General features: G+C 51.2%; 1 protein-coding gene across 2 annotated transcripts in view; it reads right to left on the bottom strand.

Moving 5' to 3' along the window:
- ZFYVE21 (zinc finger FYVE-type containing 21) overlaps nucleotides 1-27,424 on the bottom strand; it is a 71,277-nt gene that overhangs the window by 10,409 nt on the left and 33,444 nt on the right. Inside the window, exons 4-6 of one of the 2 annotated variants that reach the window (XM_069638184.1) lie at nucleotides 23,102-23,177; nucleotides 22,880-22,971; nucleotides 8,404-8,457 (exon numbers count right to left, since the gene is read on the bottom strand). In XM_069638184.1, coding sequence (XP_069494285.1) covers nucleotides 8,404-8,457; nucleotides 22,880-22,971; nucleotides 23,102-23,177 — 222 coding nt within the window. The remainder of the gene's footprint in view (nucleotides 1-8,403; nucleotides 8,458-22,879; nucleotides 22,972-23,101; nucleotides 23,178-27,424) is intronic. The other variant, XM_069638185.1, reaches the window with a different exon arrangement.

The following is a 27,424-nucleotide window of genomic DNA, read 5'->3' as shown; positions in this document are numbered from 1 at the left end:
AAAATATGAAATCTGTAACTCAGACAATTTTGGCAACACAAATTCCTTTGTAAACCCCCCCCCCCCCCGTCCAGCAGTAGTGCCCATGCTCCAGCGTGCCTGCTCTTCGCCACTGCCTTCGGGAGAGTTCCCTCGGTTGTGCGCAACAATTGGGTGCAAGAACAAGGGCCCTAAAGAAGGAAAAAAAACCTTCTTGGGTGGGTCAGTAGCAGCCCTGGGAGAGAGAGAGAGAGAGATCTGTTCCTTCAAGGTTACTGGATACAGCTATGGTGTGCATCAGTGTTGGTGGACCAAGGGGGAAAACAGTCCACTCGGTTAGCATCCACAGCCCTGGGAACATTGGTGCAGTTTCCGTCATCCGCGCCTGTAGGCCAAAGGTGCCCTCTCCCACGCCCAGACCTTAAGTTCCGCTGGTGTCTGCTTTCGGGGTGTCCTTGCGTTTATGTGCTGAGGTGGCATTGTCTGTCCGGCACCTCTTCAGGGGGGGGAAATCAAAGAATAGGGTGTGGTTTTTGTACAGGACTTTGAGCCACGCAGGGTACATTAGCATATACTTCAGACCAGCGTTACACAGCCGGGCTTTAGCCAATGAAAACAGCACCCTGCTTTTCTGGACCTGAAAGGTGTAGTCTGGGTATACCGCTAAGTTCACAGACGCTCTGTTTAATTCTTTGAAACACATGGTGTATAGGCGCTATATAAATAAACGATCATATCATGTGCCGCCCTGCCTAGAGTGGGCAGAGATCCTCTCTCTGTAGTTCAAAACTTCTGCTATTATCAGACATAGAGGGGCCCCGGGTGGGGGTTTCCTGATGAGAGCCCTGTCCATCCTCTCTATTGTGAATTCTTGGGAGAGGTTCCCCGGCCCAATGTCTTGCAGGAAAAGGTTTTCAATGTAAGTGGTGGGGTCTGCGCCTACTGCTTCCTCTGGTAGGCCGACCACTCTGACGTTGTTCCTTCTTGCCTCCCCTCCGCATCTTCTCACCTACTCTCCAGGAGATTAACCTCCTGTTGCAAAATGTTGATCTCAGCGTCATTATTCTGCGCCATTGACTTGTTCCCCAGTTCTGTGGTCCTTTCCGATACTTTCCTCACATCCTGTCGTAGCAGCCCGACGTCAACGATTAATTTGTACATTTTAGCGTCAAGCGATGTCTTCAACTACGCGATAGCCCTGAGGATCTGGTTGCTAGCTTCTCCCGCATCCCTTCCATTGTCATCAGTCGTAGCAATCTTATCTGTGTGTATGTACGGTATAATTATCCAACGTTTTTTGGCTGCTCTTCGCTTTGGCAGCTTTAGGAGGCATCCAGCTTGTTGGGGTGTAGCAGTGTTATCACTGCTGTGTTAATATTCCAGGTGCGTTGCCATCTCGCTCCACAGTTAACTGCCCACTCGCGCTCTCCTCCACCATTTGCTGCCAGTCGTTCTATCAAGCGGTTCAGGGTGTACCTCAGTTTATCTTTCTTCCTGCTCTACCGCAGGTAACGGATCAGACCCTTGGTGGCCTCCAACCGCAGCTCTTGCTCGGACCTACCTATATCCCAACAGAAGTCCAAGAAGGCACAGTTCTGCTTTAAGACCTGGCGGATATCAGTACGTTGTGGGGGTATGCTGGGGCGAATCTGGGCTAGAGCGGCAGGAAATCCGCCTGCACCCTGGCACAGTTCGCCCTTCTTGTAGTGGCGTGCAGGAGACTGGCGCACCACCATTGTGTCTACCCGCCAGCTAACGCTGGCTGGCGTGCTGCTGTGTCCCGGCTTATGATTGCAAGCCGCCAGGGAACAGCTGCTCCTTCTCGACCTTGTGCATAGCTCAACTCCACTACTCCGGGTGTCTTCTTCGCCAGGCACTGCCAGTGCCTTTCACTGTAGCGCTTATCTCGCTGTTGTTCTTTTGCTTCTCCCCACGGGTTACCTCTTGGTGCTGGGGACTGCCATGGCATTGCTTGTGCTTTCAGTAGCACTCGGCTGCTGTTACTGCTGCGCATAGTAGCCCGACTCAGGCCGCCATGTTGTTTCCTTTTTTTGGTGGGGCTGCTCTGCAAGCTTATACACAGTGGAATACAGTGTTAAGACGTCCCACAAATCAGGAATCCTTGACTGCTATGTTCAAACATGTCCTCCTGTAAATCCAATGTGCATTAGCTCTGCATTCCAGCTTAATTTGACGGATTTGGTAGAAACCGGCAGGAGCTCCTCCTAAGGCAGCCTCACACCATGGCTGCTGGCCACACCTCCTCGATTAGCAATTACTTTGGCTAGGATTTTAGAGTCAGAAATGATTAAAGATATAGGACGATCATTTTTGGGCAACAGAATTAGTAAGGCTTCTCCAAAGGTTCCGGTGCTGGAACCTGACATAAAGAAATGGTTATAAAGGGCAAGGATTTTAGGGGAGAGAAAGGTAGAAAAGGAGCGATAAAAATCAACATGGAATCCATCAGGTCCTGGGGCTTTAGCAATTTTAAGGTCCAGGATAGATTTTTGAATTTCCTGTAATGGAATGGGTGCATCTAAAAGGAAAGATCTACAGGATTATCAATAATGTTCTTGTTAGAACGGAGATAGTAATATCATTAAGAATGGTTTGATCAGCTGAGTAAAGCAGAGTAAAGTTCAAAGAAAGTGTCCTTGATGTGTTGCAGATTGGAAACTATAATCCCATGTTGGTTAATGATAGAAGTTAAATAGATTTTCCTTCTTCCTTTTCAGATATGTAGCAAGTTATTTACCCAATTTATTGGAACCACCATAGAATTTTGCTTTAGATCTCAGCATGGATGAACATGCTTTAATAGGGTTGTAATTATTAAATTCTATGTGTTTTGCAAGGATGGATTTGAAAATCATCTGTAAGGTTATTAAAATAAGCTGTTTCCAATGATTTAATGAGCATAAAAGCTCTTGCAATTTTTTTTTCCAGTTTGTTTCTTCTTGAAAGTGGTAAATTGTATAAAAAAACCACGTAACGGTGCTTTGAAAGCATCCCAATTATTAAGAATTGTGGTGCCTAAGGCGTTCATTTTTTGTTTTTAATTGAATACTGAAAATGTTCATCATAACATGTGTATTGTGTATGTGGCGAGCCATCACATGCTACAAAATTGATCATGTCAAATTCAATGTCTAACTGTGTAATGCTCGTGACCCTCTGACAGCTTAGATTATCAAGGATGGAGACCCACAACAACTGTATGCAGGTGGAAAAACTATCAATCCATTAGCCAATTATGAGGCTAAAAGGTGGACTCGAAGTAATTCTCGGTTCAATCACTGGGCACAACCTGCATCAAATTCTCCATAAACTATCTACGCCATTACTTGTAAGAGGAGCCAATGATAGTCCTATGCACTTCCACACAGCAGTTATTTCGGTGCAACATGTTCAAGGACCAAGGTATTGCCTTCCCCCCCAAGCCTTGAGGGGCGACAGCAGGCGGAAACAGTTCCAGAATCAGACGCGTTTCATTCTGATCATGTCAAAAGTGACGCAGGGAACTCCTTTTCACTCATAAAATGGGTTTATTTGGCACCATGTTTGTAGGTCTGGTACAGTAGGTATGTATCACGAAGGCAAGATCAAGGGCTCTGCAACACGCGAGTTATACGTTCTAAGCCTTCCTTCAGGTTTTTAATTAGGAAGTGGCTCATTCATTTTCCAACCTATTTATATGTCATCTGAGTTAAAAGCAGGTGGCCTAGCCTTTATAGATTAGAGGTGCCAGTTCAGATAATTGTGCCAGTTTTATTAGAGTGCATCCTGTATCTAGGGTGTACACCATACATCTTGTGCAATATGCAAGAGATTGTGGGGTCTCTAATGGCCGTTAGCACCATTAGGGCAGGGCCTGTTTTTGATTTTGTTCTGCTAGAATAGCACTCCGGTGGTGGGCAGGGTCTTTGAGCGGGTGCGGGAAAGGGGTGCTTTGAGCAGACTGCTGCATCTCCTATATCAGAAGGTAAGTGGGTGGTTACACCTTGCCATGCTCCTCATTGCACCCCAAAGGCCTGGGTTGGCTGCGACACGTTACTTGCCCACAGCAGGTTTCTCACCCATCCATGTCTTGGGGACACCACTGTCCCAGCAGCCTCTGTATAAACTTCAGTTGCGGCCGTTGAGTGGCCCTGAAGCACCACTTATTACCTGAAATGATTGCAGTAAAGTAAAGCTATTAGTGAGATGGGATGTGTGGTGGTGCATACAGTTTGTGGGTGTTATTTACCAACCCATTGACTGGCCATGACCAGGCTACTCCCTATGCAGCCATTCCATCCACTACCTGCCCCCTTGTCGAACAAAGCCCAACCTCCTAGGATCTCTTTGAACTAGCTTTATCAAGCAGTAACAGCAAACATAGTGCTGCAAGTGCCTGCCATTGTTGTCTGGTAATTTCCTTGTTCTGAGCCTCCTCATTGGCTGAGAGGCTGCCACAACACGTCCTCTCCCCTGCCGGGTACTAATTTATAAGCAAACACCTGCTCACACAACTTTTTGCCATTTTTCTCAAATGGATCCAAGGAAAATCTTGGGGGGCATTCTGCTCCTCCATCATATTGGCAAAAAGGAAGACAAAATTAGCCAGGGTAGTAAAAATACGTTTTGAACAGAAACGGTTACAAAATAGTACATTGAAAGTAAAAGTCTTGGCCCTTACGCTGTTCTAGCTGGAAGCTAGCCCACGTGTTCCTAGCAATTTTAATCTGCATGTATAAGCGGTGCAGCTCCTTAAAGAAAGATACACATATACCTACCTCCTTTAGTAACGTTCAGTCCTACTCATCACACTGGTCTTGGGAGTCAAAATACTCAACTACTCTAACAGAAGTCAAAAATTCTGCTTCTTAAAACGAAAGCCCCTTGGCAAAGAGCCACAACACCCTATACGCGAACCTCACTTTGGCAGTGGAGGTCACTATCCACATACATGTTAAAAGGCAACCTCTAGGTATTTGAACTCACGTTCAATTGTTCTTTCAGATGAATTTCAAAATATGATGTGCAGTTTTCTGGGGTAAAATAAAGGTTTGCATGCCTAGGAACAACCGTTAATGTGTTAGAACCAAGCACGTGGACTACAACCACGAAGGCGTTCACTAAAGTCTCACCAAGATAATAGATTATCAGGGTGTCCTTTACTCCTTGCAGGCTGGGAGTGCAGAATGGCCAGAGAGCAAGTGAGGGGAGATAGTACGTGCCCATCAACATACCATACACCTCACATAGCCTACTCTGGCAATAGGCAGAGCAAGGCCAGTCTCCGTGTAGACCGGGTCTAGAGTCAAGTAGGACCTCCGTGGGTGACCATACTACTACAGTGGAGTATCGGGTGTTGTCGTATGGCATGTGTAGGGGACGATGGTACCTTTTCAGTGCGATTGCGTAGGGGACGATGGTGCCCTTTCAGTGCGATTGCGTAGGGGACGATGGTGCCCTTTCAGTGCGATTGCGTAGGGGGCGATGGTACCCTTTCAGTGCGATTGCGTAGGGGACGATGGTGCCCTTTCAGTGCGATTGCGTAGGGGACGATGGTGCCCTTTCAGTGCGATTGCGTAGGGGGCGATGGTACCCTTTCAGTGCGATTGGGTAGGGGGCGATGGTACCCTTTCAGTGCGATTGCGTAGGGGACGATGGTGCCCTTTCAGTGCGATTGCGTAGGGGACGATGGTGCCCCTTCAGTGCGATTGCGTAGGGGACGATGGTGCCCCTTCAGTGTGATTGGGTAGGGGACGATGGTGCCCTTTCAGTGCGATTGCGTAGGGGACGATGGTACCCTTTCAGTGCGATTGCGTAGGGGACGATGGTGCCCCTTCAGTGCGATTGCGTAGGGGACGATGGTGCCCCTTCAGTGTGATTGGGTAGGGGATGATGGTGCCCTTTCAGTGCGATTATGTAGGGGACGATGGTACCCTTTCAGTGCGATTGCGTAGGGGGCGATGGTGCCCTTTCAGTGCGATTGCGTAGGGGACGATGGTGCCCTTTCAGTGCGATTGCGTAGGGGGCGATGGTACCCTTTCAGTGCGATTGCGTAGGGGACGATGGTGCCCTTTCAGTGCGATTGCGTAGGGGACGATGGTCCCCTTTCAGTGCGATTGCGTAGGGGGCGATGGTACCCTTTCAGTGCGATTGGGTAGGGGGCGATGGTGCCCTTTCAGTGCGATTGCGTAGGGGACGATGGTGCCCTTTCAGTGCGATTGCGTAGGGGACGATGGTGCCCTTTCAGTGCGATTGCGTAGGGGACGATGGTGCCCCTTCAGTGTGATTGGGTAGGGGACGATGGTGCCCTTTCAGTGCGATTATGTAGGGGACGATGGTACCCTTTCAGTGCGATTGCGTAGGGGACGATGGTGCCCCTTCAGTGCGATTGGGTAGGGGACGATGGTGCCCTTTCAGTGCGATTATGTAGGGGACGATGGTGCCCTTTCAGTGCGATTATGTAGGGGACGATGGTACCCTTTCAGTGCGATTGCGTAGGGGACGATGGTGCCCCTTCAGTGCGATTGCGTAGGGGACGATGGTGCCCCTTCAGTGCGATTGGGTAGGGGACGATGGTGCCCTTTCAGTGCGATTGCGTAGGGGACGATGGTGCCCCTTCAGTGCGATTGCGTAGGGGACGATGGTGCCCCTTCAGTGCGATTGCGTAGGGGGCGATGGTACCCTTTCAGTGCGATTGCGTAGGAGACGATGGTGCCCTTTCAGTGTGATTGGGTAGGGGACGATGTTGCCCCTTCAGTGCGATTGTGTAGGGGGCGATGGTGCCTCTTCAGTGCGATTGCGTAGGGGACGATGGTGCCCCTTCAGTGCGATTGCGTAGGGGACGATGGTGCCCCTTCAGTGCGATTGCGTAGGGGGCGATGGTACCCTTTCAGTGCGATTGTGTAGGGGGCGATGGTGCCCTTTCAGTGCGATTGCGTAGGGGGCGATGGTGCCCTTTCAGTGTGATTGGGTAGGGGACGATGTTGCCCCTTCAGTGCGATTGCGTAGGGGACGATGGTGCCCCTTCAGTGCGATTGCGTAGGGGGCGATGGTACCCTTTCAGTGCGATTGCGTAGGGGACGATGGTGCCCTTTCAGTGTGATTGGGTAGGGGACGATGTTGCCCCTTCAGTGCGATTGTGTAGGGGGCGATGGTGCCTCTTCAGTGCGATTGCGTAGGGGACGATGGTGCCCCTTCAGTGCGATTGCGTAGGGGACGATGGTGCCCCTTCAGTGCGATTGCGTAGGGGGCGATGGTACCCTTTCAGTGCGATTGTGTAGGGGGCGATGGTGCCCTTTCAGTGCGATTGCGTAGGGGGCGATGGTGCCCTTTCAGTGTGATTGGGTAGGGGACGATGTTGCCCCTTCAGTGCGATTGTGTAGGGGGCGATGGTGCCTCTTCAGTGCGATTAGGTAGGGGACGATGGTGCCCTTTCAGTGCGATTAGGTAGGGGACGATGGTGCCCTTTCAGTGCGATTAGGTAGGGGACGATGGTGCCCTTTCAGTGCGATTGCATGATCTGCTGCTTTTTATTCTGAACATGTCTCATACAGCAAGATGGAAGCATTTAATGTCCTGACATGTGGGCTCTTAGATAAAGATTGGTGGTTTGCACAACAACATTGCTTCATTTGCAACTGTATTTACAAGCATCACTTATGCTGAAACCGTAGTACAAAATAAAGGATGGACAACCAGAGGTACAGCAGAAAAAAAACAGTTTGCAGACCAAATTCTCCCACGAAAGGTTAGACAAACGAGCGAGTCCAACAATGGCGCCATACAATGCAATAATGTATTCAGGGCTCCGGAACCTCAGCAGCAACTGGCTGTGGTTAAGGAGAGCGAATCATCAACATTTAACGCCCCTTGTCGAACATGCTCTAGGACCATCACTGGGACAACGGCGGAAGTGCACTGCTCTACGTCTGCTACCAACGCACGGTTTTCTAATCTAGCACCAGGCCACGCAAAGTACATACAAGCAAACAACAAAGTACATGTTGCAGCGCCTAGAAAGCTTGCCTTCCGAATAGCACTGTGGGACACCCAACAGGAATTTAGCATATGCAAACGCAAAGGGGGGGGGGTCGAATTAGTGTAGAGAGGTATTAAGCGACCTACGTTTTAAAATCCACGTGGACGTGCATGCTCTGCTCCCTGCGCAGCAAGCATGGAGAGACGCGTCCCAGTTTGTATTGTGCACAAGCTGATTTATAATACTGTGCCAGTGGATTTCTGCACCATTAGATTTACACTTCGTTGGTTGGAAAAGAAATCCCGTCTGGAAGGGGGTTGAGCTGCAATGCCCCATCTGCGTGTATGGATAATCCAGGACACTAAGAGAAGGCAAGCTTCTTAAGAGCTGAACCTGTGAAGGTGAGCGCAGGCTTCGGAAGCAGCATTCACAGCGACAGTTCTGACCTTCTGTAATGTACTGACTCTCCAGGAGGCTGGTGTAAGTGTGAATATCTTTTGCTACATCGGGAAAGCATGTATGGGGGTGAAAAGAGCATTACTCCACAAAACAAAGCATTACATCAAGACATTCTACAATATGAACACCTGCAGCTAATGCTAGCAATTGGCATATTGTTTTATCTCTAACATTTAATAAGAACCTTGAAGATACTGGGTTGTGTAGCCAATTATTTCTTCCATGCCTTTATTGGGGATATGGAAATTCAGATTTTCAACACATCGTTAAAGAAAGTCATAATTCTATTAAAGACACTGAGGCAAATGATGATCAAACCCTTATACTTTTATTGACTCGTGCAGCATAACAATAACAAACCATTTGTACAATAAAGCGAGAAAAAAACTACATGTTCCATGAAAAGCGAGTCTTTAGTAGTTCTCATGTTATTGGTCCTTAAACACGTGACTTTATTCCACCAATAGTCCCCGATCACATCCATAAAGTCTGTCCACCATCTTAGAAACCTCCCGCTGGTCATCCATTTTGCATCCCAACCAGTAAACGCTTAACCTTTATCAAACTTCACACGGACAATCACTTTCCTGTCTGCTTGTTCTCTCCCATGGAACCTGAAAATAACAAACATTTTAGATCTCTGGTCTCCTGCGGTGGGTAATGGTGTTGTATGACAAATACATCACATCATTGCATCATCTATTATGACAGCATATTATACATTTTCACGATTAAAAGGGTTTGATAATCCTTTGCCTCCATGTCTTTAATAGAATTATGACTTTCTTTAAGGAATGTGTTGAAAATCTGAATTCTATGTCACGACCCGGAGGCTCGGATTATGCCTCTTTAGAGCTTACTCACCACCAATGTGGTTACCTTTGACTGGTTTGAAATAAAAGGTCTTGAATGTGGACTCATTTGTCCATTCTGCTGCTTTTAATATGCTCCAGTCGGGCACCCACACTAAAAGCCTTGGACGCCATTGCTCATCTAAATGATTGAACATCATAACACGTAATGGCAATACCTGGCTGACTCATCCAGCTCATCGGCCTAGCTCGAGTGGCTGACACCAATGCCCTGAAAGGTCTCCTCAGAGCAATGAGCAACTGAAATACCCCTGCAGGCTGCAGGTCTTTTGTCCTGTTTATATATGCTTGCGCACACCGTACCGGACATAAAACTTTGGTTGCCCCGTGAACGATGCATAATGTATTGTTCTCAGATTTGTTTTTAGTGCTCCTAGATATATAGAATGTCACACCTGTGGGTGTAAATGTTTTATCGACTTCTAATGATCCTACATCAGATAAGAGTTTGCATGACAGTTAACATAATAGCATTGTCACCTTAGCTGATGACTCCTTCGTGAATAGCTCACTGTTGTCCGGCCATGCTGTGAAAAACTTATTATTATTAATACTCTACCTACATTCCATAACTGGTCGTATTTTACCTTTGGGAGGTCTAATCAGTCGACACCTTTCAGTAGTGTGCATATCACTGGGTGTTCCTCCAAATAACACAAAAAAAAGACTCTGGGGAAACTTTAGATAGCCCCAAGATTCGTCCCCTTAGCAAGGCTTAAGACAGTTTCTAAGCTAGAGAATCTCGTGGCCTCCATATTGTGCCTCCTTTGGGATGAAACGCACCACACTTCAAACTACCTTGACAAACCAAACAATTATACCTTTAGGTAGTACATATAATTATACTTCATTAAATTGACAATTTCATGAACATATTCATATAATTTTAAAAATTCAGTGCTTGGTACCTATCTATTAAAAACACATTTTGTTTTCTATTTTTTAGATTATAAAGTGCAATCAAATCAATATTCCTAAACTATAAAACCCTATAGCGCAACCTATTGTCAAAAACTGGTTTCCTATACTATATAAGACCCTGTATAGTAATAAACACTCCTAACTTGTACAAAAGACAGTCCCTATCCTGTAGGGTACTCTCTTACAACACCTTATGCCCTTAATAAAGGAATCCGCATGTGTACTGACATGCGGTTCTAATCAATTTAATAACTCGTTGTTAAATGTTGGCTGTTGTACAACACATTAGAAAACCCCACATGTTTCGTTCTTTATCCACAGTTAAAGAAGGAACAAGTTACTTACCTGTAACTGTTGTTCTCCAGCATGGGTCTGGCATGGATTCACATGCTCATGAATATTCCCCGTCGTCAGGCTGGGAATCCTCGGTAAAGAAAAAACCAGTATCAGTTTCGTTTCTGATCTGTCTTTCGTAGTAATAACCAATCACTGGTCTCTGCGTCATACTGACCACAGCCAATGACTGCCCTCTACCTAAGCACCGCCTCTGGCAGCCATCTTCAGATTTGGAAGCACGTGAAGTGGCAGTATGACCAAGTGAAGAGCCGCAGAGGGGTAGGCGGGAGGGTTCGCATGTGAATCCATGCCAGACCCATGCTGGAGAACAACAGTTACAGGTAAGTAACTTGTTCCTTCTCCAGCATGGGGTCTGGCATGGATTCACATGCTCATGAATAAAGAATACATAGCAGTACACACATGCACAACCACGGGAGGTGGCAAAGGCTCAACATTAAGCATCACATCAACTCAACATTAAGCATCTTACCTCCTCACCAGGCTCACCTCAGGCGAACAGGTTGCGCAGCACTGCTTGGCCGACCCTGGACTCCTCCCTGGAATCCCGGTCGACGCAGTAGAATTTCGTGAAGGTGTGCGTCGACCTCCACGTAGCAGCCCTGCATATGTCCAGCAGGGGCACACCAGATAGGAACGCCGTGGTAGCTGCGATCGCTCTGGTGGAATGGGCTCTCGGACGGCCAGGCAGCGGTCGGTTTGCCAACCGGTGACAGCACATGATACAGCCGGAGAGCCATCTGGAGATGGAAGCCTTCGAGAGAGCCTTCCCCTGATTGACAGGTCCAAAGTTCACAAAGAGTTGTGACGTCTTCCGAAAACCCTTCGTGCGGTCCACGTAGAACTTCAGCGCTCTAGCTACATCCAGCGAGTGCAAAGTCCTCTCAGCCGGCGACGAAGGCGACGGGAAGAACACAGGTAACACCAAGGGTTCGTTGAGATGGAAGTCCGACGGTACCTTGGGCATGAAGGAGGGGTGCGTCCTGAGCACTACCCTCGTGTCGTGGAAAGTCAAGTACGGAGCCTTGCAGGAAAGGGCCTGGATCTCTCCCACTCGTCGTGCGGAGGTGATGGCCACAAGAAAAGCTGTTTTCCACGATAGAAACTTCAACGGGGCCGAGTGCAGAGGCTCGAACGGAGGTCCCATGAGCTTGGTCAGCACCACGTTGAGCTCCCACGCCGGGGCCGGAGCCTTCACCGGCGGGAACGATCTGAACAGTCCCTTCATGAACTCTTTCACCAGACGATGAGACCACAAGGACGTCCGGCCCGTGGTTCTGGTGTATCGGGAGATCGCAGCAAGATGAATCTTGATGGACGCATGTGCCAGACCAGATTTGGCCAGCGTCAGCAGGTACGGCAGTACTTGGGGAGCCGTAATCCGTAGAGGGTTAATCTTCTGTGCGTGGCACCAGACAGAGAACCTCTTCCATTTGTGTCCGTAGCATTTAAGAGTCGAGGACGCCCTGGCCTTTGCAAGAACCTCTCTGCAATCGGCCGGTATGTCGTATCCTCCAAACTCTAGTGCTGCAGGAGCCAGGCCTGCAAGTTCAGCGACTTCGGGTCGTGGTGGAGGATGGCGCCTCCTTCCCTGGAGAGTAGATCCGCGTCCGCCGGCAGCTTGATCGGCGGGGACGCTGACAAGTCCAGAAGGTCCGGGAACCATATCTGCCTCGGCCACGCAGGTGCGACGAGGATCATCCTGCACCGTGACCTCTTGAGCTGGTTGACGAGCCGGATTAGCAGAGGCAAGGGAGGGAACGCGTAGAGGAACAGGCCCTCCCAGGGGAACGAGAAAGCATCGCCCATGCTCCTCGTCTGGGGAAACCTGCTGGCGAACCTCCGGCACTTGGTGTTCGTCGCCGTCGCGAACAGGTCGATCTGGGGTGTGCCCCACCGTCGGAAGAGGCGATCCACCAGATCCTGCCGTAGTTCTCACTCGTGGCACGAGCGCAGCTCCCTGCTGAGTGAGTCGGCGATGGTGTTTTTTTTATCCCTGCCAGATGAAACGGCACCAGAAAAATCCCTTGGGCGACGGCCCAATGCCACAGGTCCTGCGCCTCCTTGGACAGCGCTGGGGACCTGGTTCCGCCCTGTTTCCTGATGTAAAACATGGTGGTGGTGTTGTCGGTGAAGATCCTCACCACCTTGCCCTTGAGGGACGGAAGGAAGGACCTGAGGGCCCAAAACACTGCACGGAGCTCCAGGACGTTGATATGTAGGGACTTCTCCGTCGGGAGCCAGAGTCCCCTTGCGTGCAGATTTTCGGTGTGCGCTCCCCACCCTTCCAGGGAGGCATCCGTGGTCACAGTCTCCTGGTGGGCTGGGGTCTGGAAGTCCATGCCCGCCGTCAGATGCGCGCGGGTGCCCCACCACCGTATCGCTCGTCGGAAACTCTCGTCGAGCTTGATCCTTTCCTCGAAGCTGCCCGTCGTCTGGATCCAGCGCGCATCCAGGAATTCTTGCAACGGGCGCATCCGGAGCCTGCACATGGGAATGAGGTAGATGCAGGAAGACATCATCCCGAGGAGGGACTTGATGGACCTCACTTTGGCCGCGTCGGCCACCAACATCCGTTGCACCTTGCCCAAGATGGTCCTGGTCCTCTCCTCCGACGGGGAGGCCAGAAGGGACACTGTGTCGAGCCTCGCTCCCAGAAACAGTGCGACTTGCGCGGGCACCAGGTTGGATTTGGCGTAGTTCACGGAGAATCCCAGGTCCGTGAGGAGTTGGACGGTCCTTGCCGTGTGGACCACGGCGAGCTCCCTCGTCTTGGCGCGGATGAGCCAGTCGTCCAGGTAGGGGTAGACGTGGATCCCCTCGCGGCGCAGCTGCGCCGCCACCGGTGCAAGGCACTTGGTGAATACCCTGGGTGCCGACCGTAGTCCGAAGGGAAGGGCTTTGAACTGGTAATGACGCCCTTGGACCACGAATCTGAGGAATTTGCGGTGCCCCTTTAGGATGGGAATGTGGAAGTAGGCATCCTCCAAATCCAATGACGATAGGAAGTCTCCTTCCTCCAGCTGACCCAGGACGTGCTGGAGGGTGACCATCCGGAACTTCTGCGCCTTGATGAACTTGTTCAGACGTCGCAGGTCCAGGATGGGGCGCCATCCTCCCGTCTTCTTCTTCACGAGGAAGTATCTCGAGTAGACTCCGGAGCCCCGAAGCCTCTTTGGGACGAGTTCGATGGCGCCCTTTCTGAGCATCGCCTTTACCTCCAGGAGAAGTTGAGGGACGTGAAGTTCTTTCCTGGCCACGGGGGGGACGCGCGGGCACCTTCTTTGAAACTCGAGCGCGTGGCCCCGGGCCAGGGCGTCCAGCACCCAACGGTCGGTGGAGATGGACTCCCACACGCTGACGAAGCCCGCCAGCCGGCCTCCCACCGGGGTGCTTCGGTGGGGGCCCGACCCCAAGGCCGGTTCAATCCTGCTTGGACGCGGCCTTGCCGCCTTGACCTCCTTGGCGACGACGGCGGGGTCTGCTAGACTTGCCTCGTCCTCTGTAGGCCTCTTGCGACGACGAGCGGGCCGCTTGACGGTAGGAAGCGAAACCGCCGCCGGAACCTTTGGAGGCGCCCTTGCCTCTGCCGCTCCGAAAGGGCGTCCGTCGTTGCAGGACTCCAAGGGCCCGGGCCGTCTCAGTATCCGCCTTGATGGCCTGAAGGGAATCGTCCACTGTCTTGCCAAACAGGTTGTTCCCGTCGAAGGGCATGTCCAGGACTCTGGTCTGGACGTCCTGCCGGAAGTCCGTAGCTTTGAGCCATCCACGACGTCGAAGGCAAACACCGTTGCCCAGCTGGCGGAATCCAGTGTCGGCGATGTCCGTCGCCACGGTGATGGCGTGGTCCGAGGCCACCTCACCTTCCTGCAGGATCTCAAGGGCCTCTGCCCTCTTGTCGTCCGGCAGAAAATCCAGCAGGGGAGCCATCTTGTACCAGAGCTCCCTGTCGTAGCGGGCCACGATAGCCAAGGCGTTGGCCGCTTTAATCGTCGTCGCTGCCGACGAGATGACTCTACGCCCCATAGTATCCAATTTCTTTCCCTCGCCATCCGGCGGGGAAGTCGATGTGGAGGCCGCACCCCCCCCGCTTTCTTCCTGGCTGCCGCGGAGACGACGGAGTCCGGGGTAGGCTGCACCCGGAGGCATAGGGGGGCCGTGTCCGGGACCCGGTACTTTTTCTCGTACCGGTCTCTTCTAGCTGGCGTCGTGGAAGGGTTCTTGAGGAGGGAAAGGCCCTCATCCCAAATGTCGTCCAACAGAGGCACTGCGAGGACCGTCTTCCTCTTGGCCTCGCGCCGCTGATAAAGGAAGCCTTCCTTTTTCTTCTCCTCAGGGCAGAGTTGGAAAAGCTCGGAAGCCCTGGAGATCATGGAGTGGAAAGATCCGATCTCGTCGGGCGGAGAGGCCCTGGTGGGAGGCGACGACGGAAAATCCTCGTCGTATGCCTCGTCGTCCGTACCCGTCGCTGCCGTGTCAGTCCCCGTATCATCCCCTCGGGTGGACGGGGAGGAGGGCTGGAAGGGGCGCGACGGTTGAAAAGGAGGTGGTGGATGGATCCTTCTTTTCTTGGTAGGGGGAACACCAGAAGGTCCCGGTTCTGGATCCCCCGACGGGAGAGGTTCCTCCGTCGGTAACGGTAGCCTCGTCCTTATCTCGGAGCATAAGGACTGTATGGCCAACAAAATGGCCGCCGAGTTGTCTTGCGGCGCTGGCAGAGGGGAATCCGACGGGCGAGCAGGGGCCCCGTCGGTATCCTCGACGATGTCGTCGTCGTCACCTGCGTCGGGGTCCATTCCGACGGGCTGGCCTTCTTCCACGCCTAGGCCGTGGCTTAAGACCTCGATCAGTTCCTCTTCTGAGGTTGAGGCCGACTCTACGACGACGCCCTGCCCCCCCTTCTTCTTCCCCACGGAGGGTTTCACGGGGGTCCTATCGATGGGCACAAAGGAAGACTCCCTCCGAGGAGGCAGGGAGATTCTGGGCCCTGAGGTCGCCACCACTGGTGCAGCCACCACAGGCTGAGCCAGGGCCGCCGCGACCGTTTCGATAGAGGGCTTGGCCGGATGGATCAAGGCCTTCACCACCTTAGGTGCGCTCACCGCCTTATCCTTGAGGGAGGGGGCACTGCCACGCTCCTCTGCCTTAGAGCTCGACCGGGGCCTCTCCAGGAGCTTCGCCGGGTGCTCGGCCTTCCTCTTACCCGACCCAGAGCGTTGGCTCGTGGTTGATGGTGCCGGGGAGGGTGCGCCCTGCCTGGCGCCCGCAGAGCCCGACCGTTCGGCGCTCCCGGTGCCAGCGGACTCGCGGTGCTTGGCCTTATGTTGGGCCCCCGTCGCCGGGGCGCCCTCAAAGGTCTTAGAAGACCGCTCGGATTTCTTCTTCTTCTCGCCAGACGGGCTCTTACCCTCCAGCCAGTTGGCGAGACGTTGATGGCGGTCCTTCATGGTCCGTTCCGACATGTTGCCGCAAAACGCACAGTCCTTCTCCACGTGCGTCTTGTCCTCATGAAGGCAGTAAAGGCAGAAAGAGTGTTCGTCCTCCTTGAAGACGTTCTGCAGCTGGCATCCAGGGCAGACCCTGAACAGCTTTCCGGGCGTCGAGCTTCCCTTCTCCTGGGCCATCTCCGAGACAGGGCCTGAGAAGCTTCTGGAGTCCTCCGAAGTGTAGCTCGACGAAATCTTCACCCTTGAGGGGCACAGATGAATCCGACACGGGTCCCCGTTGATCGGATGTAGGATCGGTGGAGCTTGAGGCTCTTTTGACCGAAAGAATCGAAGTTTTTTGTAAAAAGCGCGAAAAAATAGCACTAACGCTCGAGAGCAATAGCACGAGGATCCCAACACATGAACGTGCGGTAAAAATCTGAAGATGGCTGCCAGAGGCGGTGCTTAGGTAGAGGGCAGTCATTGGCTGTGGTCAGTATGACGCAGAGACCAGTGATTGGTTATTACTACGAAAGACAGATCAGAAACGAAACTGATACTGGTTTTTTCTTTACCGAGGATTCCCAGCCTGACGACGGGGAATATTCATGAGCATGTGAATCCATGCCAGACCCCATGCTGGAGAAATGTAAGAACTTCTTCAGAGGCAAAAATAAGCAATTTATCAAACAGACACAGGTCTCGACACTTAACACCATAAAAGAAATCCTTGTTTCTTCGCGGTGTACTTCACATAACCGTAATTGCATTTTAAATGAATGCTTTTAAACGGATGGGTAGACTTGTCTTCTTTGTAGACAAAATATGCTCTGCAGTTAATAGCGGTTGTAACCCGAGCCGCACTCAGCGCCGTCTGTGCCTCCCACAGGCTCCATCGCCCAGAACACTTGGATCTGGAAGGCTGCACTCAGGCCAGTGCTGCCGCTGGTGCTACTGCTGCTGCTGCGGCATCTACTGTTGCTTCTTCTTTTACGCAGACAGGGGAACCGCAATATCTCCCAGTGTTCTGCACAGGAGTAGCAGGGTATTGCTTGTGCTGGCTCAGATTGTGGAAGGAACAGAGAGCCACAGCTGGTCCCAAAGGGCAAACCCAGCGACGCTCTCGTGATCCCTCTTTAATCCTTGCAAACACCGCACTGCTCACCCATCTATCTAACTGTATGTGCCTCACTGATCTGGCAGTATTAGTGGTCCTGTATGCCCTTCCCTACGCCAAGAAAGATGCTGCATGCACTACATCTGTTCTAGCTGGATGAACGTTCCTCTCCATACACAAGCTATGCCATTTCGACCATGCCTTTCTGGTCCCCAGAGCCCAGGATTCCTCAATGATGTGTTCAGCCTCGCTCAAAAGGTCCTGTCTAGCCCAGGCACCCTGAGATTGCCCACGCAATGATGTTTCCTTATTCCACTAGAGGATGGTCGCCCCTGGCCCCCCCCCCCCCCCCCCCCACTACCGGGTCCTGAATTATCGATCCGATCATCGGCAGTGCAATTGGGTTGTCGTATCCCATTTCCAGTAGGTCTGGGATCCATGCCGGCGTCACCAATATTATCGATACCTGTTGCCTTGTCACCTGCGCCAGGATTCTCGCTATCATTGATAACGATAGGAAGGCGTAGTCCAAACCTGAGCCCGTATTTACAGAAATGCATCAGTCACCTCTGCGTTTGCTCTCCAGCTAGAAAAATAAATAAATAAATAAACATTTAAAAATAATTGGAGGCATTTGTCTGTTCAGCCTTGATGCAAATAGGTCCCTCTGAAACAGGCCCCACCTCCACCATAGCCTTTGGAACACTGTCCCATCCAGCTACAATCGCAGGCATCTCTTAGGAACCTGGAGTTCAGACTGCCCGGCAGGTATTCTGCTGTCACTGATATCCTTCTCTGGAGACATAAATGCCAGAACTCCTTTGCTACATCCACTAGCATTTTGGATCTCGCGCCGCCTAACCTGTTTAGGCATCTCACTGAGGACATGTCCATCTTGAGGAGAATGAAACATTGAGCGTTCTCCTGTATCCAACATTTCACTATAAATAACCTACCAGAAGCTCCAAGCAGTTGATATGTAGATCCAATTATTTCTTCGGTCGATACATTTCCACACTGGGATCCCCAACACCATCTTCTGCCATCCAACTCTATTATCAGGTCTGGGGATGAGCCAAATGTTGCCCTCCCATTCCATGCCTCCTGTCTTGTTGCCACCACTCCATCTCCTCGCTGCCCTCCTGACAGAGGTATTTTTTTGTTCGTAAGATGCGCCCCTCCTGAGATATTGTATTTTTAATCTCTGTAGGGCTCTGTAATGGAGCAGACCTGGGGGAAATCACCTGAGTCGATGACACTAATCCTCCCACTGGCCTGGCTCTCTCTCAAATCGATATCGCTTCTCTTGCTAAAGTGTTCTTGATCTCCTTTTTGATGTGGTTTACCTTGTGAACCAGTAAACTCAGTGTACCCAGAGGGTGGATTTACCAAGAATCCCAGAAATTCCATGGACTGTTCTGGTTTCCAAATGGACTTTTCCCAGTTCCCAGTTCACCACGAAACCCAGCTGTCCTACCAGCTCCAGAGTGGTGTCCAGCGGCCGCTTGATCATCTTTCAATCTGGACACATTATGCAAATGTCATCGCAATAGATAATCATGCGTATCCCCCGTTCCCTTAGATACGTTACTACTAGTCTCATACATTTTGTGAAACACCATGGGATGATGCTAGCCCGAAGGGCAAACATGTGACTTCCCATATCTGCCCCCTCCACCTGAATCTTAGAAATGTCCTCATGCTCTGTAGTAAACGGAATAGTCAGGTATGTGTCCCTGAGATCTATCCTTACTAGCCAATTGTCTCTCAGGAGGTGAATACCCTCCATCCTGAAGTGTCTGTACAGCACAAAGCTTCTCAGTTCCCTTAAATGTATAACTGGTCTCAGCTTGTGTTTCCCTTTCACCAGAAACATATTGCTTATGAAGCTTTCAGTTTGATCTGTCTTATGGTTGCTTTTTGCACCAAGGCCTTCATTTCTGTGTTTAGTAGTTCTCCGTCTGCAGTGTTCTGTACCAACTGGTTTGACCATCTTGTTTGCTTATTATAGGAGTGTACATCTATCCAAAAACCATGAACTGTATTTATGACCCAGGTGTCGGATGATAAATCACTCCAGTGTTCTACACATTGCGGGCACTCTTATCACACAGGATCTCTGACTCACTGCTCTCACTTGAGTTCAGCTTGATGGGGAGAAAAGGTTGGTTTTTTGGTCATCTTGCCTCAAGTGACTTCTGTCGTTCAAGGACCTGTGGTGTGTGTGTGTGTGTACCAGCTGGCTGAGCGGCCCCCGCCTCTGCCAGCCTGTCCAACAATGTGCCTCCCAAACACCCTTTTAAGGGATACTTGCGCCTCGTCAATGGCTGCATTGGAGTTCGTGAATTTTGTAAGCTCCTTTATAAAGGAGTCACCAAAGAGCTTTCCTTTCGCTGCTGCCACTCCTTCAGAGGGGGCAAGCTCACTGAGTTTGAGATCTATTTTAACTATGACTGATTTGCGTCTCCCTGTCACAGACGCACTGTTTGCTTTTCCTAAAAGGCAGACTGCCCTCTGTACCCATCCTGTCAGTATCGTAGAGTCTATGGCCTGGTTTTTCTGCCACTATTTGCAAAATCTTGGTGAGAGGGCCCCAACCACGTCTAGCATCTTGTCCTGGCATGACCACCAGGACCTATCTAGCCCCCTTTTATGTGTCCTTTCCATACTTCCTCATAAATGTTACCATCTTTTCGTCTATTTCAGGGGTTTCTGATAAACCCTCTGCAAGATGTGGTCTTGGGCATTCCGCCCTAAGTTTGTTCCTGGCCTCGTTAGTTAAAGGCGTTCTCAGCCGTCTCTTTAGATATGCGGCTATTTCGCCGATGGCTCCCATTCCGCAGAACGCAGGCATCTTCCTCAAGGTCTGTTGCTTCCTTTTTCTTAGAAGCTCCCTCTTCACTAGATGACGATATCACTTCCATCTCCTCGGAGGGCTGCTCTGGCCACTCGTCATACTCTTCTGAGCTCTCCCAGGAGGTGTCTTTGCATCTATTCACTCTCTTCTTGGAGCTCACTGCTTTTTTTCACTTTTTTCTGTGGTGTGCCTTGGGTGGTGGAGAGGGTCTGGGGGGGGGTGCGGGGGGGAACTCAATACTTTGGCCATTTCTTGGAAAGATTTAGGACCATATCAGCTGAGGACTGATGGATATTCCTGATGAGGAAAGCAAACTTCAGTGACAATTGCAATGGTGAACTATTTTAGGAGCTGTTTGGAGGATCCTCTACGAGCTGTCATAACCCAACTCTCCGCCATTATCAGGATCGATTAGTGACATATATGGCAGGAGAAGATACGTTGGATTCATTCCTTCTGATTTTGCTAAAAGTTTAATGTAAACTAAAAATGCAAATAAATAAAATATATATATATATTTTAATTAACCTTACGGCCCCTCTTTCTCCCCCCTTTCTGTCCAATGCCCACATGCCCTTCTGAGCTCCTCATACCTTGTGACAGTTTTAACCAATCCTCCATAATAGCCAGTTGGTGGGGTGCCACCCCCCATACTGGCCCCTAGTGCCTTGTTGATCATCTGACCCATACCTGGGTGGCACCTTTCTGGCTCACTTGTGCTCTACCCTCTTCGTGGGACATTGTACCTTTCTCTTCAAAAGTGTTTGCCACAAACTAAATATATATGTATATACCCACAGGTTTCTTGGACCTGTACCAGTCACAATCAACACACCACTGTGCGCAGTGGTCCAAAATGTGGTTTATTTTTTTTCTCAACCAGGTTTTACATGGGACTGTGCCCGTCAATTCGTTGCTTTTATGCAACTATTTCCTTCGCCACCAGGTGATGCTGTTCTGCTCCGTCGGGCAGTTCATAAAACAAACTCACTGCTTCAGCTTCGCTTGCGCGTACTGCACTCCACTCTCAGTACTCCCCCCAACTAAACACTGTCGGGCTGAGGGACAATAACATCTTTAAAAGAGAGTTGCTGCGGGCGACCATGTAGACACGGCTCGCCTGGGAAATAAGTTCTCTCTCGAGCTACTCTTTCTACTCTAGGTCTAGGTCTAGGTCTCCTCTGAGCTTCCCGACCGCCAAATGCAACTGAATTCTTCGCCAACACTATGCGGAGATGCTCCGCCCGCGCTAATAAGCTTTCACGCCTGGGCTGCTTTTTCAACATACAATTCAACCCTCTACTTTTAGGAATCAAAACTGGCACTTAACTGGCTGCCTGAGCAGCAAAGAAAGAGGAGGTTTCTAAGCTGGTGGACAGACTTTACAGATGCCATAGGGGCAACTGGTGGAATAAGGCTGTGTGTTTAAGGGCCAATAACATGAGAACTACTAAAGGCTTGATTTTCATGCAACATGTACACGCAGGCTAGCACAGCGGCAAAGCGCTGGTCTCGGAAGCAAGACCACACAGAGCAACAGAGGTTTGAATCCCGGATCCGCACTTAGAAACCGAACTCGGGTATGGTTTTAGGCACTTTATAAAAAAAACCAGATAAATAAACATGTCCTTTTTTCCTCGCTTTATTGTTCTACTGATGTTATTGTAATGCTGCTCTAGTAAAGTAGAAGAGAAGCATAATCCGAGCCCTGAAGGGTAGGAAGTAAGATCTTCAATGTAACAACCTTTAGCTGCTGCCGAGCTCCTGTAATGTGGAGGGGCTCAGAATACCTACACCCTGATGACACTACGGGGATCTGGTCAACTTGCCATGCGGGCAGGGGGGTTGGCAGAAGTATTTTTTAAAGTTAAGACTAGCCAACCCGTTGCCCTGAGAAATGCTTTAGCTTATTTAAAAAGTAACTGAGAATTTTGAGAATTCTTTTCTCAATAGGGGGGCTGCTTCGATTCCTGCTCCGTGTTTGTAGAGTAGACCCATAGCTTAGACAGCATACGGAAGGGAGGAAGGAAGCATTGGGGCACCAGGCAAGGAAAAGGGCCCCTTCTGTAGCTTCTTTTCCACATATGACCGCAACACAATTTAAATGATACAGGGCTTCATTTTGAAATGAGTGGCGTTCTTCAGGTTGGTCAAACATCAAACTGCTGCCAGTTTCCAAACTCACCCCATCCACCAGCACCCATGGCCAGGCAGTTGCTGCGGAGGACCCATAACACGCAGGCTAGATATTTAGAGGCAGTGCACCGTGCCTCAAATAAGAAATCCCTTACTCTTGTGAACTTGGCAGCACTGCCTGCTTCGTGCTTTTAAGAATCAGAGTTTCCTTCATACACGTTGAACTGGGAGGTAGATTAGCATGCTCTCCTGATCAGGTATTCAAGAGTTAGTCATCCATGCTAACGTTTGTGCTGAAAAGGAGCTGCCCAACACCATGGAGGTGGAACAGTGGCATTAAACGCAACTTACGTTTGGAGTTCAGTCTCAGCTCTCAAGATTCATTCATTCATTCATTCTTTGCAGGCAGCCGTGCGGATTAAAAATAACATTGGGTGCATTTTTAAGGGTTTCCGTTCAACTACTGAGTGGTGGCCTGCTGTATGGCTTTTAGGCCAAACACAAAGCAGAACAGGTAATGTATAAGATGGGGCGACTGAAGAATCCAGTCTGACGCTCCCCAATTTCTCCTCACAACTGGGAGCCATTTAGATAGTGCTGGCCCAGGACGGAATTTGCAGCCATGTTTCCAAAATAGAAAAGCGGCCTCTAATCACAAGCCCATTTCAGGTTAGGACCCATATGCTAGGAATCTAAGAGACCAGACCGTTTCAAACCAATCCACTTCTAAATGAACATCCCATTAGAATGCATTGTAGAACACATCCCACACTTTACCTCCAGGAGTGAATCCTTCGGTAAGGATTTGAACGCTTGAAATCCGAGCCACTTCTATTTCATGATGACTGTTTCCATCCAAAAACAGATACCTTTGCGAAAGGGGCAACAAACACACAAAAGGCGACTTAAAGGGTACATTTTGGGTAGGGCATGAGAAAATGACAAAGCAGATTAGAGAGAACACTGCATGGAGCACCGGAGGCGTGCTTGGAATCTCACCTGTGGTTGTTGGAGAGTCTACAAACCATAGTCTCAGATTTCTCGGACCCATCTGCAGATACGATGAACGTGGCACCTAAAGTGGGTGCGGGGGAGAAGAACACAGAATTATAAAGCTGAAAGTGTGCAGGATGCACCCCAAAGTGCCAGTTATACTCCCCAATGGCAAGACGTGCATCAGTCCGTGCACATCATGCTCACTAGGCAGCTTTAAGAGGTTCCATCCCAGCAGGCGTGGCTAGCAATATAGAGAGAATGGTAGAAAGAGGAGAAGCATGGCGGCTAATCCACCTAAGTGCCAGATCTTTGGGCGCTGACGGAACAGGATGCCCTGTACCGAAATGTGGCAACTCGGGACGCCCAGGAAAAGGTTCCTTGGGATGCATGGGAAGGTGGGGCTAGTCCATACGGTTCTTGGAATCACTTTAGGCTGGACATAGCCCACTATGCTACACACTGCTGTTCTCAACTGACGGGCAACCTGCCAAAGAAGCACGTCAGCCTACAAGGCCCCTATGCTACACACTGGTGTTCTCAACTGACGGGCAACCTGCCAAAGAAGCACGTCAGCCTACAAGGCCCCTATGCTACACACTGGTGTTCTCAACTGACTGGCAACCTGCCAAAGAAGCACGCCAGCCTGCAAGGCCCCTATAGCCCACTATGCTACACACTGGTGTTCTCAACTGACGGGCAACCTGCCAAAGAAGCAGAAGCACGCCAGCCTGCAAGGCCCCTATAGCCCACTATGCTACACACTGGTGTTCTCAACTGACAGGCAACCTGCCAAAGAAGCACGCCAGCCTGCAAGGCCCCTATAGCCCACTATGCTACACACTGGTGTTCTCAACTGACAGGCAACCTGCCAAAGAAGCAGAAGCACGCCAGCCTGCAAGGCCCCTATAGCCCACTATGCTACACACTGGTGTTCTCAACTGACAGGCAACCTGCCAAAGAAGCAGAAGCACGCCAGCCTGCAAGGCCCCTATAGCCCACTATGCTACACACTGGTGTTCTCAACTGACGGGCAACCTGCCAAAGAAGCAGAGGCCCGCCAGCCTGCAAGGCCCCTATAGCCCACTATGCTACACACTGGTGTTCTCAACTGACGGGCAACCTGCCAAAGAAGCAGAGGCCCGCCAGCCTGCAAGGCCCCTATAGCCCACTATGCTACACACTGGTGTTCTCAACTGACAGGCAACCTGCCAAAGAAGCAGAAGCACGCCAGCCTGCAAGGCCCCTATAGCCCACTATGCTACACACTGGTGTTCTCAACCGACAGACAACCTGCCAAAGAAGCAGAGGCACGCCAGCCTGCAAGGCCCCTATAGCCCACTATGCTACACACTGGTGTTCTCAACCGACAGACAACCTGCCAAAGAAGCAGAGGCACGCCAGCCTGCAAGGCCCCTATAGCCCAATATGCTACACACTATTGTTCTCAACTGACGGGCAACCTGCCAAAGAAGCAGAAGCACGCCAGCCTGCAAGGCCCCTATAGCCCACTATGCTACACACTGGTGTTCTCAACTGACGGGCAACCTGCCAAAGAAGCAGAGGCCCGCCAGCCTGCAAGGCCCCTATAGCCCACTATGCTACACACTGGTGTTCTCAACCGACGAGCAACCTGCCAAAGAAGCACGCCAGCCTACAAGGCCCCTATAGCCCACTATGCTACACACTGGTGTTCTCAACTGACGGGCAACCTGCCAAAGAAGCAGAGGCACGCCAGCCTGCAAGGCCCCTATAGCCCACTATGCTACACACTAGTGTTCTCAACTGACGGGCAACCTGCCAAAGAAGCAGAGGCACGCCAGCCTGTAAGGCCCCTATAGCCCACTATGCTACACACTGGTGTTCTCAACTGACAGGCAACCTGCCAAAGAAGCAGAGGCACACGAGCCTGCAGGGCCCCTATGCTACACACTGGTGTTCTCAACTGACGGGCAACCTGCCAAAGAAGCAGAGGCCCGCCAGCCTGCAAGGCCCCTATAGCCCACTATGCTACACACTGGTGTTCTCAACTGTCAGGCAACCTGCCAAAGAAGCAGAGGCCCGCCAGCCTGCAAGGCCCCTATAGCCCACTATGCTACACACTGGTGTTCTCAACTGACAGGCAACCTGCCAAAGAAGCACGCCAGCCTGCAAGGCCCCTATAGCCCACTATGCTACACACTAGTGTTCTCAACTGACGGGCAACCTGCCAAAGAAGCAGAGGCACGCCAGCCTGCAAGGCCCCTATGCTACACACTGGTGTTCTCAACTGACTGGCAACCTGCCAAAGAAGCAGAAGCACATGAGCCTGCAAGGCCCCTATAGCCCACTATGCTACACACTGGTGTTCTCAACTGACGGGCAACCTGCCAAAGAAGCAGAAGCACGCCAGCCTGTAAGGCCCCTATAGCCCACTATGCTACACACTGGTGTTCTCAACTGACAGGCAACCTGCCAAAGAAGCACGCCAGCCTGCAAGGCCCCTATAGCCCACTATGCTACACACTAGTGTTCTCAACTGACGGGCAACCTGCCAAAGAAGCAGAGGCACGCCAGCCTGTAAGGCCCCTATAGCCCACTATGCTACACACTAGTGTTCTCAACTGACGGGCAACCTGCCAAAGAAGCAGAGGCACGCCAGCCTGTAAGGCCCCTATAGCCCACTATGCTACACACTGGTGTTCTCAACTGACAGGCAACCTGCCAAAGAAGCAGAGGCACACGAGCCTGCAGGGCCCCTATAGCCCCTATGCTACACACTGGTGTTCTCAACTGACGGGCAACCTGCCAAAGAAGCAGAGGCCCGCCAGCCTGCAAGGCCCCTATAGCCCACTATGCTACACACTGGTGTTCTCAACTGACGGGCAACCTGCCAAAGAAGCAGAGGCACGCCAGCCTGTAAGGCCCCTATAGCCCACTATGCTACACACTGGTGTTCTCAACTGACGGGCAACCTGCCAAAGAAGCAGAGGCACGCCAGCCTGTAAGGCCCCTATTCTACACACTAGTGTTCTCAACTGACGGGCAACCTGTCCAAGAAGCAGAGGCACGCCAGCCTGCAAGGACCCTATAGCCCACTATGCTACACACTGGTGTTCTCAACCGACAAGCAACCTGCCAAAGAAGCACGCCAGCCTACAAGGCCCCTATAGCCCACTATGCCACACACTGGTGTTCTCAACTGACAGGCAACCTGCCAAAGAAGCACGCCAGCCTGCAAGGCCCCTATAGCCCACTATGCTACACACTGGTGTTCTCAACTGACAGGCAACCTGCCAAAGAAGCAGAAGCACGCCAGCCTGCAAGGCCCCTATAGCCCACTATGCTACACACTGGTGTTCTCAACTGACAGGCAACCTGCCAAAGAAGCAGAAGCACGCCAGCCTGCAAGGCCCCTATAGCCCACTATGCTACACACTGGTGTTCTCAACTGACAGGCAACCTGCCAAAGAAGCAGAAGCACGCCAGCCTGCAAGGCCCCTATAGCCCACTATGCTACACACTGGTGTTCTCAACTAATGGGCAACCTGCCAAAGAAGCCCGCCAGCCTGCAAGGCCCCTATAGCCCACTATGCTACACACTGGTGTTCTCAACTGATGGGCAACCTGCCAAAGAAGCAGAAGCACGCCAGCCTGCAAGGCCCCTATAGCCCACTATGCTACACACTAGTCTTCTCAACTGACGGGCAACCTGCCAAAGAAGCAGAGGCACGCCAGCCTGTAAGGCCCCTATTCTACACACTGGTGTTCTCAACTGACAGGCAACCTGCCAAAGAAGCAGAAGCACGCCAGCCTGCAAGGCCCCTATAGCCCACTATGCTACACACTGGTGTTCTCAACCGACAAGCAACCTGCCAAAGAAGCACGCCAGCCTACAAGGCCCCTATAGCCCACTATGCTACACACTGGTGTTCTCAACTAATGGGCAACCTGCCAAAGAAGCAGAAGCCCGCCAGCCTGCAAGGCCCCTATAGCCCACTATGCTACACACTGGTGTTCTCAACTGACGGGCAACCTGCCAAAGAAGCAGAGGCACGCCAGCCTGTAAGGCCCCTATAGCCCACTATGCTACACACTGGTGTTCTCAACTGACGGGCAACCTGCCAAAGAAGCAGAAGCCCGCCAGCCTGCAAGGCCCCTATAGCCCACTATGCTACACACTGGTGTTCTCAACTGACAGGCAACCTGCCAAAGAAGCAGAAGCACGCCAGCCTGCAAGGCCCCTATAGCCCACTAAGCCACACACTGGTGTTCTCAACTGACAGGCAACCTGCCAAAGAAGCAGAGGCACGCCAGCCTGTAAGGCCCCTATAGCCCACTATGCTACAC

The sequence above is a fragment of the Ambystoma mexicanum genome, chromosome 14, assembly GCF_040938575.1.
Source record: "Ambystoma mexicanum isolate Mex_15411 chromosome 14, UKY_AmexF1_1, whole genome shotgun sequence".
Lineage (NCBI taxonomy): Eukaryota > Metazoa > Chordata > Amphibia > Caudata > Ambystomatidae > Ambystoma > Ambystoma mexicanum.
The sequence above is the reverse complement of the archived record's forward strand: the minus strand, read 5'-3'. Positions and strand labels throughout refer to the sequence as shown.